This window comes from Schistocerca serialis, chromosome 5, assembly GCF_023864345.2.
Source record: "Schistocerca serialis cubense isolate TAMUIC-IGC-003099 chromosome 5, iqSchSeri2.2, whole genome shotgun sequence".
In the NCBI taxonomy this organism is placed as follows: domain Eukaryota; kingdom Metazoa; phylum Arthropoda; class Insecta; order Orthoptera; family Acrididae; genus Schistocerca; species Schistocerca serialis.
The window spans coordinates 265717025-265732467 of NC_064642.1; the positions used below are offsets into that span (position 1 = coordinate 265717025).

The window sequence follows — 15443 nt, forward strand, 5'->3', positions numbered from 1 at the left end:
TGTAATCCAAACACTAGTTCTTACCTACTGCTAGTAAGTAATCAATCCCAGTTGCTAGTGAGACTCAAAATGATTTTTAGTTGAACTAAGCGCAAGAGAAATTGTGTTCCAGTTTATGGTTTTAAAATGTTATTTTATAATATTTTAAATCAGGACTGCAGCAATGTACCAGTCTAGATTTATGTATCTGAGCAGAGTAACATTATAGGCTTGTCTGCTTACAAAATGAATTTGTCTATTGTGATGCAGGGGTGCTGTGATCTTGAGGACATGGGGCAGATAATAACATTTCAGTTATGAAGTTTTTCCTCTGTTCAAACTCCCAGACTGCAATGAAAGTCACACAACACATGCTCCATCAAGAGGTTTGTTCAGTCTATCTAGGATGGACTCATTCACGCGCAACATCTAGGAAGGGGTTAATATTCTGCTGGATAACGGCCCCCATGGGAAATAAAATCAAAAACAAGTGATAGTTGCAGTAGCCTAGGAGGTCTGTTTGCTACGTGATGTGGCACAATGTAAATCCCTCCATATGCCATGATGCCACTGTTGAAGCACAGAGTCATGTAAGTGACTAATAACAAAACCACAGTTGATGAAGGCAACCAACAATTCATCTGACCTCAGCATTGTATCTTCCAGCCACAGATGTGAAATGAAGCACTGAATCATCCCCGGTCTATCAACTGGCCTATGAAGTAAGGAGTCCTACAGCTCAATAGGGCACCATCGTGCAGTATTTCGTGTTGTGAATTCTGTGAGACATGTTTTAAGAAAATGTGTTTTGTGTTGTGATAAGGGCAGCAACTAGCTTACCTTTTTATCTGCTCTCTATTTTAGCTTACTGAGTCAGATAAGGTTAATTTTTTTTAAATTGTGTGTAACAATTTCCTAAGTTAATTAGGAAGATAGTTTGGTATGGTGTCATAGTGGCTGGTTTATTCATTTTTTGTGAGTGCTCATCCAGCCACACTTTACTCTGTTACTGTTTTAGCCTCGTCTCTGTTGACCTTTTTTTTCAGTAAGGTGATTGGCTGACTGGCTGACTGAGTGCAAATGTGCAATTGATTGTGAGTGGAATTGTATTTGAACTTGTCTCATGCCTTTAAACATTTGAACTGTAGTCACTGACAATTTTGCAAGGCAGGCTGTAACCGTAGGGTTGAGTGCCACAATAAATTTTTAAGTGTGTGTGTGTGTGTGTGTGTGTGTGTGTGTTTTATTTCCCAGTGTTCTTGTTAATATGTTATTTAAATTGTTTCATTATAATGATACTGCTTACTCACAAATTTACATTTATGTGTAGAAAAAGGGAAATAAAATTTCATTTTACAAATAAAAGATTGAAAGCTAGAATTTGACAATTTTCACTGTTTTCAATTTTCTGCAGTCTTCAGTACATAGCAGACAGATCTATTGTTTACACATTACTGAAATATATCTTGCAGTGGTGAGGATTTTTATGTCTGATTTAGGATGAGTTATCTTACATAAAGTGCTGTGTGTATATGAAGTTTTTTTTATAAAGTTTCGTTAAATACTCATTCTTAAAATTGAAATGATTTAATTTCAGTATGTCATAATGTGCTGTATTTCTGTTTGTTTCAGAGATATTTCTGTGTTTAGGGAAGAGATGGCAGCGTTAACTGGGAGTTGCATTTATTTTATTCAGCATCAATGTAGTGTCAGAGTTTATTGGAAACTAGTTTTTTGAGTGTCACGTAAGCAGAAAAGGTAATGAAAACTTCATTGCATTTTTTATATGTGCAATTTTTCATTGGTTGTTTTAATCAGTTTGGTGTGTACCACAACTGCCATGTGATATTACATTGTGTAAAGTATAAATTTGTATGTACACATAAGATGTCTGCTTAGAAAACATTAAAATTGCATTTTCTTGTCTTAATTTCAGGGTGTACACTTGTCATTCATTCATACCAATAATAATGTTTTTTTGCAAAACTTTCAGCACTCTGATTGATTGTTTGTTTCACAACAAATGCACATCTGATAGCATTTCAATGCAGAGATTAGTATACCCCTCTAATAGTTAACACTAGTTAACAATTAGTTGGAAGCAAAAAATATTCAGTTTTCTTTCTTTACATTGAATTTGCCTATTAATGAAACCGTGTTATACTTTAGGTTTCTAGTACCCATACATTGAATTGCATGTATTTGTGGTGTTTGTTTGGATTCTTTATTTGTACTTCCATCTTGTATATAGCTATTTTCTGCCTTACAATACTGTGCAAATAGAGCATGCAATTAATTTAAGTGAAGTTGGTATAAGGTCTAATGACTTTTGTACAACAAATTTTAGTTCCATTTGTAAGTGGTCTCTTAGGTTTTAGAAAAAAGAGGTGTTCATTTTTATTCTTCATTACTGTTTTCTTTGTTTTTGATTAGTTTTTAGCGTATTTCCCAAAATTTTATTATTTTCTTAACTCCTTATTTGAATAATTTTTTCTTTATAATTTGAGTGTAATGCTCTTTTTGTTGCAGAAAATGGAGTTTATGATTCACCAGTATTTTAGTACTTTTCTTTCAACCATTAAAATAAATAGGATTCAAGAACCTAATGTAGTATGCAGGTTAATGGCTTGTTTGGGAAGTCATACAGCTAAATTTTGTATTAGACAGCAATGTAAATAATGCTTCAAAATGATGCAGAAATGTACAGTTTAGGGTTAGTAGGAAATGCAAGGTATGCATAAAACAGTTTTATTTGTTAAAACTCTTTTGGCTTTGTCACAAACTTATCTCCCTGCTATGTACTTGGACAAAATTCTGTGGTATTAGAATTTGGAATGTAATGGAATTGAATTAGTGTTATTATTATTATTATTATTATTATTATTTTGCATGAAAATTTATTGAGTATCTACAGTACCACTCTTAGTGTTGTCAAGTACTTTCATTCAGCTTACAAGATACATGCTGAGCCATCAGGAACCTAATCACAGGACAAAAGTTTTGAAAACAAACAGTTTCATAATTAAGGAGACAAGTTACAAGAAGAGAAAGTGCTCTCCTTTATTATGTAGCATCTATAACTTAATTCCTAATAATTGAAGCCTTTTAAGAAAGAAGTTGATTTTGGTAGAAATATTATTTGCCTACAAGTCTAACACTTTGGGCTAAATCAAACAGTGGAAAATCCAGAATGGAATGGCAATATTATGAAAAGGGTAGATTGCTACTCACCATGTAGGAGGTGATGACTGTGACTCAACATCTCCACTTTATGGTGAGTAGCAGTCTATCCTTTCCGTAATATTGTCATGAACACTTTGCGTAACTTTTCCTGAGCTGCTTCACCTTTCATAATTACAGGTGATTTAAAATAAGTGTTTGATGTTAACCATTACACTGCCTTGCTGCATTCCCAGCAAGTTTAAAATAATTATTCTACTACAAAAATTCAAATTTGACAAATGTCTTAAACAATTTCCATCTCTCTTCTCTCCCTTCCTTTGTCTAGTCTGAGAGCAATAACTTGTGACTCTGGAAGCTTTTCTGTCATTTATTACTCAATGAAAATCCATGTGGTTTGTTTAAACTGGAGTAATATCTTACAATTTATTTGTGTTGCACGACTTTTCATCTTAACACATTTGTAAGAAAATAACTATGTCCTTTCATGATTCTTTGTAACTGGAAATCACATGTTTGCTTAACGCTTTAGCTGAATTAATAGGTTCCTTCAAGGGATGCTATCAATTTGGAATTTGAGTGTTTTCGAAAAAAATTCTGTTTTTTCGTGCGTTTGATAAGAGGCAGAGATCAAGGTAATCACGTTTGCTTGAAGCAATCCATTTTTAGTGTGATATAATAGATACAATAGTTCTTAGACTGTTGTAACTATTTTACAACAAGGAAAAATGATTTAATGTTAAATCTTCAGTTGTTAATTTTAAATCATTTTCAGTAATCAGTTTTATTTTCATAAATATATCAAAACATGCAGCCCATGAGACAAATTTACTTTTTGGAGTATATTGAATGCATCTTCTGGCTAACACTCTTAAAATGACCAAAATCCTTTGCTTCTGCCAATCATGTTATGATTTCTCTGCTTCTGTTCACTGACTGAAGCTGTGCATTTTCATTGTGCCCTTGCTGGTATTGCATTGCATGTGTGTATAGCAACTGAATTATTATTATATCCGATAGAAGTTGTTGTATACGTAATTTGTGAATGCAACACTATTACAGTAAAAAAATAAATAAGTAAATAAACTACTCATATTTTGCCTCTTTAATACAGTTTGCCATTTGCAGTACTGAGTAATAAGAATGTATGGTATTTACATCAACAAAAAAGTTTTTGCACCAAGAAAAATAAAATGAATGGGGAATGGACCTTTCCAGTAGTTTTAAATATTGGTAGTGGTGTTTTGACTGCCAGTTTATGAAATGAACCTAATGATACGTAACAAAACATTTAAATACTAGTGTCGTAATCAAGAGGAGACAAATTTAGTCTGGTTGACATTTTGATTAAAACCCTTCACTCTATTTTTTAAAAATCATTTTGGCCCGTCATTCTATTTTTTTTAAAAATCATTTTGGGTGGATATTACACTTGTTCATTCCATAAGACTGTGGCAAATATTTTTTTATTATTGTCAGAAATCAGCAGTGCTCTGTCTTTATAAATAAACATCACTGCTTTGCAGTTAGAGAAATAAATGTAGATGTGAGAGTAAACTTGAAGTTTCAAAATATGTTGTTAAGATTGTAAATATGTGGTTGAACATTAGCATTTACATTCTAGTAGAAACTTTTTTAAAAAGACAATCTGAGTGAACGTGATAACAAAAAGCGATGTCAAATTGCCCTCAGACAATTTGAAGAGCCTTGCATTTTTTTCTTACTTGGTGTAATTATTGAAGTTTTTATGGTTGAAGAATGGGAAATCTTCTTCTGTTCTGTGGGCCATTAAATAAAAATGTGATATTCATGTTTAAAAACATCTGCAATTAAACAGAAAAAGTTGTTCTTGTGTTGTTATAAGTTGGTGTTGCCCCTGAAATTCCAACAAGTTGCAACTTCACTACAATAAGTGTCTTTTAGCGTTTTGTGTGCAAAGTTCATCTTTATGTACTTTTTCTCTAGGTCTTTACTGTCACTTTGTCAGTTGTAAAACAGGCATGAGTGGAGACATCACAGTTGATCATACCATTGTCTCATCATATTCAAACTTGAGTTTTTGGTAGTCATCCCCCCCCCCCTCCTCACTGAAGATTTGCCCATTTTTAATTTTTTTTCTATTTTTCCAGTCCTCACTATTTTTCACTATCTGCTTTTGTAATGCTCTACCTGTAAAACATAACATGAAGAGGGGGTAGTGTTTTGCACAAAATACGTTCAACATTCACTATAAGCTTTTTACCTGTTATTTCTAATTGATATGTTCTACATTTTTTTAAATTCTAAAATCATATCTTGTTTTTATTTGGTGCAAAGAGGGTAAGAAGTACTGTCACAGCACATTGTGCATTCTGTATTAAGTCATTGTATTTCAGATGTACTGTATGTAAACCGTTAAATGATTCCTGGGGTGAAAGGCTATTCCAACTATGTGTCAAAAATCAAATATTATAGATATTTGTGAATAAAAGTCCATGTGTTATAAAATTTTGGTCTTTTGTTGGTTGTTTAGTTGAGAGAGAAGACACATTGTACTGTTGTGTATGGATGTAATTACCAACTTGAGCTTATTCCTTTTGCACAACAAATCCATTACAGCACTTCCCTGGGATTCATAGAATAGTAACATGTGATTTGCTGTTGTTGATTTCTTGAGCTCTTCATTTCTTGCAGGTGCAATAAATACATTAACAGTGCTGAAGAGCATATTATAAATGATAATATAGTGCTGAATATACTGAGAACAGCATATGTCCAATGATATCAATAATTCTTTCATTTATTCTTCACGCATTGTTTCCCTGAAGTCCCATCATGAAAGAGTGCCTTCAGTTATCTGGAATGGGTCAAGTTACTTATTAACTGGCAGAAGCAGTTCATGTGTGAAGATAACAGTTACTTCTAAAAAATACATTGAGCCTCTTCTTAGAATATTCAGATGCAAATTTTATCAACTTTGTATATTACTTCTGACTTTTCACATGAGATTATATGTAACTCTCAAAGTTTTGATATCTGAGTCCTTAGACAATCATATGAAACTTACACTAATGCTTTCTGTAAGTGAAAGGACTCTAAATGTTGAAGAAAACAAGATGGATGTAAATGTTAGTGTGCACTATTTGGTATTTTTAACTTGAGTGGGAGACATTGGCAGTACTTAGTATTTGGATTACTCTTTTTATCCCTCCAATTGTAATTGAATGATGGCAAATAATCATTTACTTCCTCTCATTGCACATGTTGTACTCTACATGGATTCCCAGGGGTTGTAAAGAAGTGTTTTCTGCTTGCTTGTATTATGCTGAAGATTATACTGCAAGGTTGGAATTAATTTTAAATTCAATGGAAGCTGCTGTAGGTCACATTTATTTTATCGTTAGTATTACCACCATGTCTCTTTCCATAATATTTGCGTGCTCTGTACCTCAGTTTTATCCACATGCATTTAATTCTGAACTTGTGCTGCCTTGCTTGATTTTTACTATTGAGTGACATAGTAGGTTTTATGAAGTAATTGTAAAAGTAACACTTTTGCACCTTAAATCGGTGTGCATACAACAACACTGTCCCTAATATGTTCCAAAATGCCATGCATAAAAACAAGATTTTCTGTTACACATACCTCAGGTTCTGTTGGTGACAAAAATGTAGAATCAAGTGTTTTGATAGCCCTTGGTCTGAGGACCACTTTTATACCCAACAGAAAGATTGTCTTAGTGTCACAATCCTACAGTAAAGGGCCAATGGATGAGTATTACACACTCCCTCCTGCTTAGGCAAATGAAGCAAATCTGTTAGTTCTTTTTACATTTGTTGTGGTCTACAGTGGGTTTGATAGGACTTAGTGCCATTAGGTAATGAGTATGAGTAGTTCCTCAGACCCCCCCCCACCCCCTACCCCCACCCCCCACCCAAAAAAAAAAAAAAAAAATTGATTGTACTATATTTTTGCTGACACCAGCAGACCAAAACCTAGCCACAGTTTCCGAGACAGCTATGCGCAGCAAATGGCTTTAATTTTTATGATGTATTTCTAAGATCCCAATCTTGAATAACCTTGAAAATTTTCTTCTTATCTTTGTTCTGTTTGGGAGATACGTAGTTTCAAATTTATCCTACTTGCACCCACGTGAAATCCTGTTTGCAGTGAAAACTTAGTTTATAAAGTGATGTTGCATGGAGAAATGTGCTGTAAAGTGCCTCTGCTATCATCTGGGAACACCAGTTGTAGTACTGAAGCACCTGCAAAATTTTTCTACATGTAAAATCCAGTCTGAGGTGTAAAATTAGGTTTGTGTTATTTCAATATCATCTAAGTAAATTATCTACATTTTTTTGACCAATACAGTTCTCTTCATTTGAGTTGCATGCCCTGCTCTAACAGGGAAAAGAAGGAACCAGTGGAAAAAGGCTCCCATCGGGGCACAAAAATGTGAATATGTGCCTGTTTGTTTAAAAGACTTTGACTGGAAAGGGGGGTACCAGTTCCCTAGTCTGTCTTCCTCAGCTCCTATAAAAATTTTCCCAAAAATGACAGGCAAAGTATATGGCAGTGACAGTGAGGAAGAGAGAGATAGTGACAGTGAGAAGAGACAGCAGCAGTAAGTAAGAGAGGAATGCAATACTAGCAGTAAGAGAGAGCAAGAGGGAGAAAGGGGATTGTGGCTATGACACAGGAAACAATGTCAGAAAGACATATAGAGATAATGACAATGAGTGGGAACTTTTTGGGAGTTTAAGGGGAGCCGGAGGTGGTCAAATCCAAAAAATTACGATTTTTTTTTCCTACCGAAAATTAATTGTAACATTCCTCTTTAATGTAAACTTTGAATTATTGTTCTACTCGCCCTAGAAGTGGAGTTATTACCATATTCCCCCACGCCTGCAGAGGAAATGGGCGGCCGCTGAATGCATCTAACACCCTCTCGTGACTTCCTGGCGAACTGCTTGGGATTTTCTCAGCCTGTTACGCATACAGCGCCTTATGTTATGCATACAGCGAGTGTGCAAGGGTTGGCTACATTGTTTTTTGTGACAAATGAAGCACTAAGAGCGCGGAACATCGTCTCTTTGCTGTTTACCGTTTCGAATTAATTCAGTGTTGCGCCTGTTGTTGGTAGTATTATACTTCTTGTGTAAAGCGTGTTTCTGGTTACGATGCCACGTTTTAGTAACCGTGTATATAAGAAGAGGAAGAACGTAGGGAAAAGAAAATTAACACTAATACCAAGTTGCGACACTACAATTACTGAAACAGTGCGTTCTTCTGCTAAGCAACACATGGCCGGCCATAGCCCTGTGACATCTTCTAGCAAATACTACCTTGGGGATGGTGACTCCAAAGGTTTCAAGGCTATAGAGGAACTGAAACCATATGGAAATGAATTTGTAGTTGAAAAGTTGGAATCCATTGGGCATGTGCAAAAGCGTATGGGTGCATGGCTTCGAAGGCTCAAACAAACTTCGGGTTCAAGTAAGCTCAGTGATGGAAAGACAATAGGAGGGAGAGGCAGGCTTACTGATGAGGTGATTGAACGTCTATAAGGCAAAATACTAGTAATGTTAGTGACATGCGAAAAGCAGTGTGGGCATTGTTCCTTCATACTACCTCTTCCAATGAATACCCTCAACACAGCCTGTGCCCAAAAGATTCCTGGTGCAAATATAATGCAAAAAGGACTATGATCACAAACATGGTTTGCCAGCAGCTGTGATAAATGCAATAAAACCAATTTTTCATGATTTAGCACAGCCAGAATTGTTACACAAATGTCTATACGGAAAGACGCAGAATCTTAATGAGAGCGTAAACAATTTGATTTGGAAAGTGATTCCTAAAAGGGTGTTTGTAAGCATAAAAACACTGCACTTTGGCATTTATGATGCAATAGCAACCTACAACCAAGAAAACAGTGTGAAGTGTGAAGTTCTGAAGGCATTAGGATTTACAGCTGGGGTGAACATTGTACGAGCACTAAGAAATATTGACAGAGAAAGGATAAGAGGAGCAGAAAGAAGAGAAAGGCATATGAAGTATGATGGAACAACAGGCCAGAAAAGAAGACAGAAGAGGAAGCTTTTGGAGAATGAAGAAGAAGACCCTGATAATCCATCCTATAGTGCAGGAATGTATTGAGAAACTTTGATAGCCATTTCCCGTAAATTAGAATTTTTCGAATATAAGGAACATTTTCTCAAAATCCACTCAAGCTAGAGAGATGAAATTTTTATACAGCACTCCTAGTGGTCAAACTTACATTGTAACACAGCCATTTGGCAATATGTTCAGTAGTTTCATTTCACTTTAATTATAAAGCAATTATTTGTAAAAAAATTTGGGTCATTAATTAAAAAAATAATTGGAAGGAAACTAGAAATGATGCTCCAAAATCCCTCTGTCATATCTGCAATACTAAACCACTCTATATGTAAAAAAAAATTCAAAATTTTCTATTTGGTAGTTTATTCATAAATGTTCCTCAAACTTAGTGATTTTAACATGGGCAGCATAGGCACCTCCGGCTCCCCTTAAAGTGAGTTGCACGTTAAAAAAGTGTGAATATGTTTGCATGCTAAAATGTTTGGGAAAATTTTTAAAAGTGCGAAGGAAGGTAGAGTGAGGCAGCTGGTACCCCTCTTTTCAATCAGTCTTTTACGTAAACGGGAACATACTCACATTTTTTGTGCTCAGAGAGGAGCATTTTTCTGCTGGTATAATTTGTACCCAGTCAAATTCATCTAGAAAACATTTTGAGGCATGATAAGCATTTCATGTGGCAAGAAAGCCATGTGAACAGGAAACCCATATGCAAATAACCCATTAAATTCAATAATTTTGAGTGGTGATACAAGCACAACAATGAGATTGCAAGTATTGTTCAGAGTAACAAGCATCATCTCGAAAGAAGAGTGACCAAATGAATTATCATAGAATCACTATTATAAGAAAAAGATGTGTGTCTTTATCAAATGCAAATAACGAATCATCTTAATATCTACTTTAATATGACAGGGAGAAATATTTTCATTATATTCGTGGGCATCAAGAAGAAATATGATGCACAGAAAGACAAAAATTTTTGGATATTTGAAATGATCTGAGGCTAAACAATAAGTTCTAGAAGCTAGAAGGCATGAAAACACCCCCCCCCCCCCCCCCCCCCACACACACACACACACAAAATGCATTTGTCAAGATAAAGAAAAAATTTACATCTACCAACTTCAACAGAGTAAAAAGAATTTTTAAAATTTGCAAATACGATACAAATTTTAAAATTAAATGTTTAAATAAATTTACCTAAAAGTAAATTGCAGGGAGTGTCTTTACTGAATGCAGATAGAAAAAATGTTTACTGCATACATCAGTGTGGATACACATGGGGACTCACATAAAGGTGATTGACTGTGATGAGAGGAGCTCATTTGTACTAGCTTAAAAATATTTTTCCCACACAAACAAATATCCGTATTAATTTTCTGGTAGATTAAAACTGTATGCAGTACAAGGAACATTACCTTACATGTCATTGCTCTTAACTTAAAGGGCATTACCCACAATATTCAATGCTGAAAGTTTGAGCTTTGATCCAGCACACAGTTTTAATCTACCAAGATGTTTCATGTCAGCACAGACTCCACTGCAGAGTGATAACTTCTCCTGGTTCTCATTGTGTCTGTTTATTTTGTAATAAAACTGTTGTGAAGCAGACGGAGTCTCGCTCCTCTGTATCCTCGTGTGAGTTTCCTTATTCTACTGAGTTCTGTTAAACTAAAAGAAATTCCAGCTAGAGGGCCTCTACTCACATAATAACTGTCTGGACAAATCCGTGTCTCTGTCTGTATGCTCAGACTACTCGCTGCACATGACAGATGCATCATTATAATGATGGGGATGATGACACCCTGTGATTTCACCATATATCTCCCTTGGTGAAATTGTATGTGTGTATCCTCTTTCACCTTTGTGGGTCTGATTTGTAACTTATACCTATGTTGACTTTCATGATTTGCTTCTTCTTGTTCCTCATCTACACACACACACACACACACACACACACACACACACACACACACACACCTGCCTGCCTTTATAAACATTTTTTCAGTCTTTCTTTCTTTCTCCCCACCCTTATCCCATTCCTCTCCATTTTTATTTTGTGTGTGATAGTCCATTTCTCAGGATTTTGCGTATTTTTCACTTTTAATCACATAATCTGTATCGTAACCTGTGTACTCAAGCGCATACTTCTGTGTTTGACTGACTGATGTGCAGGCTTTTCATGTCGAACTTAGTGTGTTCAGTTCAACAGATTGTTCGACCTTCATCACTGGGTTTTTCATGTATGTAGGTTCAAATGTTTGCGAAAGTAGAATGTATAAAATTAGCAAAGTTCTCTTGGAAATTAAAAACTTAAGATCTTGCAGAAAAGTGCCATGCCATTTGCTTTGCTTTAGTATAAATGTCTACCATGTGTGAAGTAGTATACATGAATGTTTTTTGCCTTTCTTATTGTGTTCCCAGTTTTCAGAATTCGATCAGTAACATCCAGCCAGAACTTCTTCCTAACAGAATTTGTGTGTTAAATATTTCTTATGTACACAGAGCTACACAAAACCTTCACTCAGTAAGCAGAAAACAGTAACCAACTGAACAAGTTCACCATACTGCAGTAAGACATGCAACTAACCCCCCCCCCCCCCCCCCCCTGCCCTCCCCAAGTCCCCCAGTTCTTAGTTCAGTAGTCCTTCATCCTTCTTGACTGTAAGGGTGGATTTATCAGCTTGCTGCATCTCTGGCACACTATTATTACATGGGTATACACTGTATCCATCCTGTACACATTTCAAACATCATTGCTCACATCAGGATTTCAAGGCAGGACACAAACCTGTCACAGAGTCTACACATTTTGGTAAAATGCAACATAACCTGCATCATATAACTGTGTTTTTGTCTTTTTTGACATTTTTTTTCTTTATTGGCACAAATAATAAAACATACATGGTGAAAACTGTTTGTTTTTACTGATGAGCCCGTATAATTTAATTAATTAATTTTTATTTATTTATTAAATTTAATTTCCAAATAAATTATATAATAAATAAAAAATAATAATAAAATAAATAACAATAAAATAATAAAAATAAATAAATAATTAACAGGTAAATAATATGCATTTTAAATACATTATTTTTATTTATTTATTAAATTTAATTTATAAATATATTGAATATGGCATGTTATGTGACTTGTTTGACGTTTTATTTATGTAATTACATATCTAATTCAGTGGGAGATTGTATACCAAATTCGATAACATTTCAGATCCTATGAAACATTTCCACCTTATTAACAGGCTATTCCTTGTCATGCACACGTGCTGCACTGAACGTTAATGCGACGGTACATGGAATCCAAACATCAGAAAACATAATGCTAGTGATAAGTATTATTATAATAGTAAAATGAGCGGCATGAAGTTTCCATGTGAGATCAGAATAATTTTCAAGAGTGCTTCTGAACTCAGTTTTGAACTTTCCTGAGAAATAAACTACAATCCATTAAAGAAGCATGAATAGGCAATTTCACTGAACTGCTTTAAACAGAGTGAAGCAAACTGCCACTATTATATTGAGTATTTCTATATATGTGCAGCATTCGTGAAGTACGCAGTAGCTGTGTGATGATACAGTTAGAATGGCATATGTAGAATGAGGTGTTGTAATGTTTAGTGGAAGAAATGCAATTTCCTGAATTGTAATAGATGCTTGATGGTCTTTGTTATCATTTTATTAAGAATTCTGTTGTTATTGCTTGTAACATTGAATGTATAACGTTCACTAGTAGGATGTAATTGTTACTTCCGTGCCGTAAGTAAAATTAATGAAGAATTTCATTTATGTGGTGCGGAATGGTGATGTGATTGGAAGATTTTGGTCACACTACAGTTTCAAAATTTTGCAATCCCTTGGATTTTTGGAGTAAGGGAAAAGGGTCAGTGAAATACTTAAAATTATATGTTAAAGTTGTCAGTCAGTATGCCTCTGTCTTCCTGGCATGTTGATTTTAGTAACAAAATAAATAAATAAATAATGAATTTTAGTGTATTAGATGGTGGAAAATCTAGGATGGGATAATGTCAATATTATAAAAAGGATAGTTGTGACTCACCATATAGCGAAGATGGTGAGTCGCAGATACGAACAACAAAAAGACTGTCAGACAGAGCTTTCAGTCTAAACAGGCCTTCATCAGAATAGACAACATTCAAACACAAACTTTATTCCGATGAAGGCCTGTGAGGCTGAAAGTTTTGTTTGATAGTTTTTTGTACTAGCTATCTGCAACTCAGCATCTATGCTATATGGTGAATTGTAGTGTACAGCATTCAAACCACTTTACCTAAGTATCCACATAATACCATTGAAAAATTGCTTTAAGGTTTCCAAACCCATCACTGAAATAAAAAAAATAAAATAAAAGGGACATAACCTATTAGCAAAAATCATACAGCTAAAGATGATACCTCTTCATTCTTATAACAATGTTTCACTTTAAAATTACAAAAAAGAGTAATACTGATTTTGTGTTACAGATTCTGTAATGGCCACACACAAGTGGCTGTTGGTATGGCACCAAAGAAAGATTATAAAATCAGAAAAGGCAAGATGATCCCTAATAAGGACAATATACCATCACCCACTTCACCATCTTCAGATGGAAAGTTGAAATTTTCAGACAGATTGAAAGCATTATTAAATTCAGGAGGTGTCAAGGACGGTGACACTGAATCAGATGACCCTTACACATTCAGTGAACCAGAGCCTCAAGTTCTGCGATTGTATCAGAAGGCAGATGCTAGCAATATGTATACAAAAAACTGTGTATCGTTAAAACCTAATTGTACTGAAGTCGATGTCAAACCTGCTGAGCAGAACATTGTTGGTGAAATGATTAAAATTGAAGGTACTGATGTGGCTAGGTTGTCACCAGCTGTGTCTAAGAGCATTTTTCAGCCAATTTCTGGGAGAATTGTGCTTGACAACAGAGTGTCAGACGACGAAAGTTCAAAAACCATGAACAGGTTGCAGGCAAAAATAGCTCAGAATAAAGTGATAGGGAAACATAAGAAAGTCCATTCATCTAGTCCTAGTCCGGAATTGAAGAACGTTGTAAGGAAACGCCCATCACCACCCAAAAACTGCTGGCAACCTGTTAAAGAAAGAAGCCTTCTGGAGGAACAATTACTGGGTGTTAATTCAGATGTCGCTGTGAAGACGGAACCTCCTAGTCCTCCACTGTCTTCCTCTCCTCCCAAGTATCAGAAACCTAGTGCCAGCCAAAAACAGTATATACCAATTTCAGTTCATTCGGTCAGGGTTGCTGTTCCACCTGCTCAACAAAGAATTAGAAAAAGCAGGAGAAAACTTGATGTCTCTTGCCATGAATCACTGCAGCGGATACAGCACTTAAAAGAAAAAATTAGAGAGTATAACTGTGATTTGTTTCCTTTAGGTAAGTACTCATTTATACGTGATTCACTTAGATAATGTAAGTATAAATTGTGTTTATTTGTTGTAGTACTTTAATTATGGAGCTGAGTGACGCTTGAGAGCTGTCTCCCTACAGAAAGGATAATGCGTCACAGAGACATAAGTTAAATTCTAATGTCAATATGGAATATGCTTTCCTGGTGATGGGAGTTTTATTTGTAAGCTTTTAAGGAAAAAGTGATCTGTTCCACAGGATATTCAGTTGTAGGGATGAAAACTGCTATTTTGTCATCAAATTTGAAATTGTAGCTTAGTACTACTCTGAAGTTTCAGCATTACATTCAGAAAAAAAGTCAAGAAAGTACCACAGACTTTTAATATTCTGCATGATCATTCAGTTATCAGTAACTGCCAACAACATGTAGAAACTAAACTCCTCTCAAGCCAATGCCAACTAAAGAACTGACACATAATTAATTTGGTATTGTTTTTGTAACAAGTTCACTACAACAGTTATGACATTGATGCACAGAATTGTATAAAGCTTGTTTTTCTTCTTTGTCCACTTTTCAAGGCTACTACTTGTTCAGGCTGAGCACCTAATAATTGCAAATGCTGCCCCATTTTACCAGGTACATGCCAGTGGACCCATGCTGCCACATTATACTTCAGAGGAGAGACTGTAACTAGTAAAAATAACTCAAATCACCAACAATATTCAGATTTCATGGGTTGGGAATTGTGTTTACTTGTTTGTGTATTTTTATTATTATGGAAAATCCAGA

At 35.1% G+C, this 15443-nt stretch overlaps 1 protein-coding gene across 3 annotated transcripts in view; it reads left to right on the top strand.

Moving 5' to 3' along the window:
* LOC126480796 (INO80 complex subunit D-like) overlaps window positions 1-15443 on the top strand; it is a 156207-nt gene that overhangs the window by 40792 nt on the left and 99972 nt on the right. For all 3 annotated transcript variants that reach the window (XM_050104112.1, XM_050104110.1, XM_050104111.1), the window contains 3 exons: window positions 1612-1737; window positions 2509-2710; window positions 13761-14680. In XM_050104112.1, coding sequence (XP_049960069.1) covers window positions 2658-2710; window positions 13761-14680 — 973 coding nt within the window. In that variant the 5' untranslated portion in view covers window positions 1612-1737; window positions 2509-2657. The remainder of the gene's footprint in view (window positions 1-1611; window positions 1738-2508; window positions 2711-13760; window positions 14681-15443) is intronic.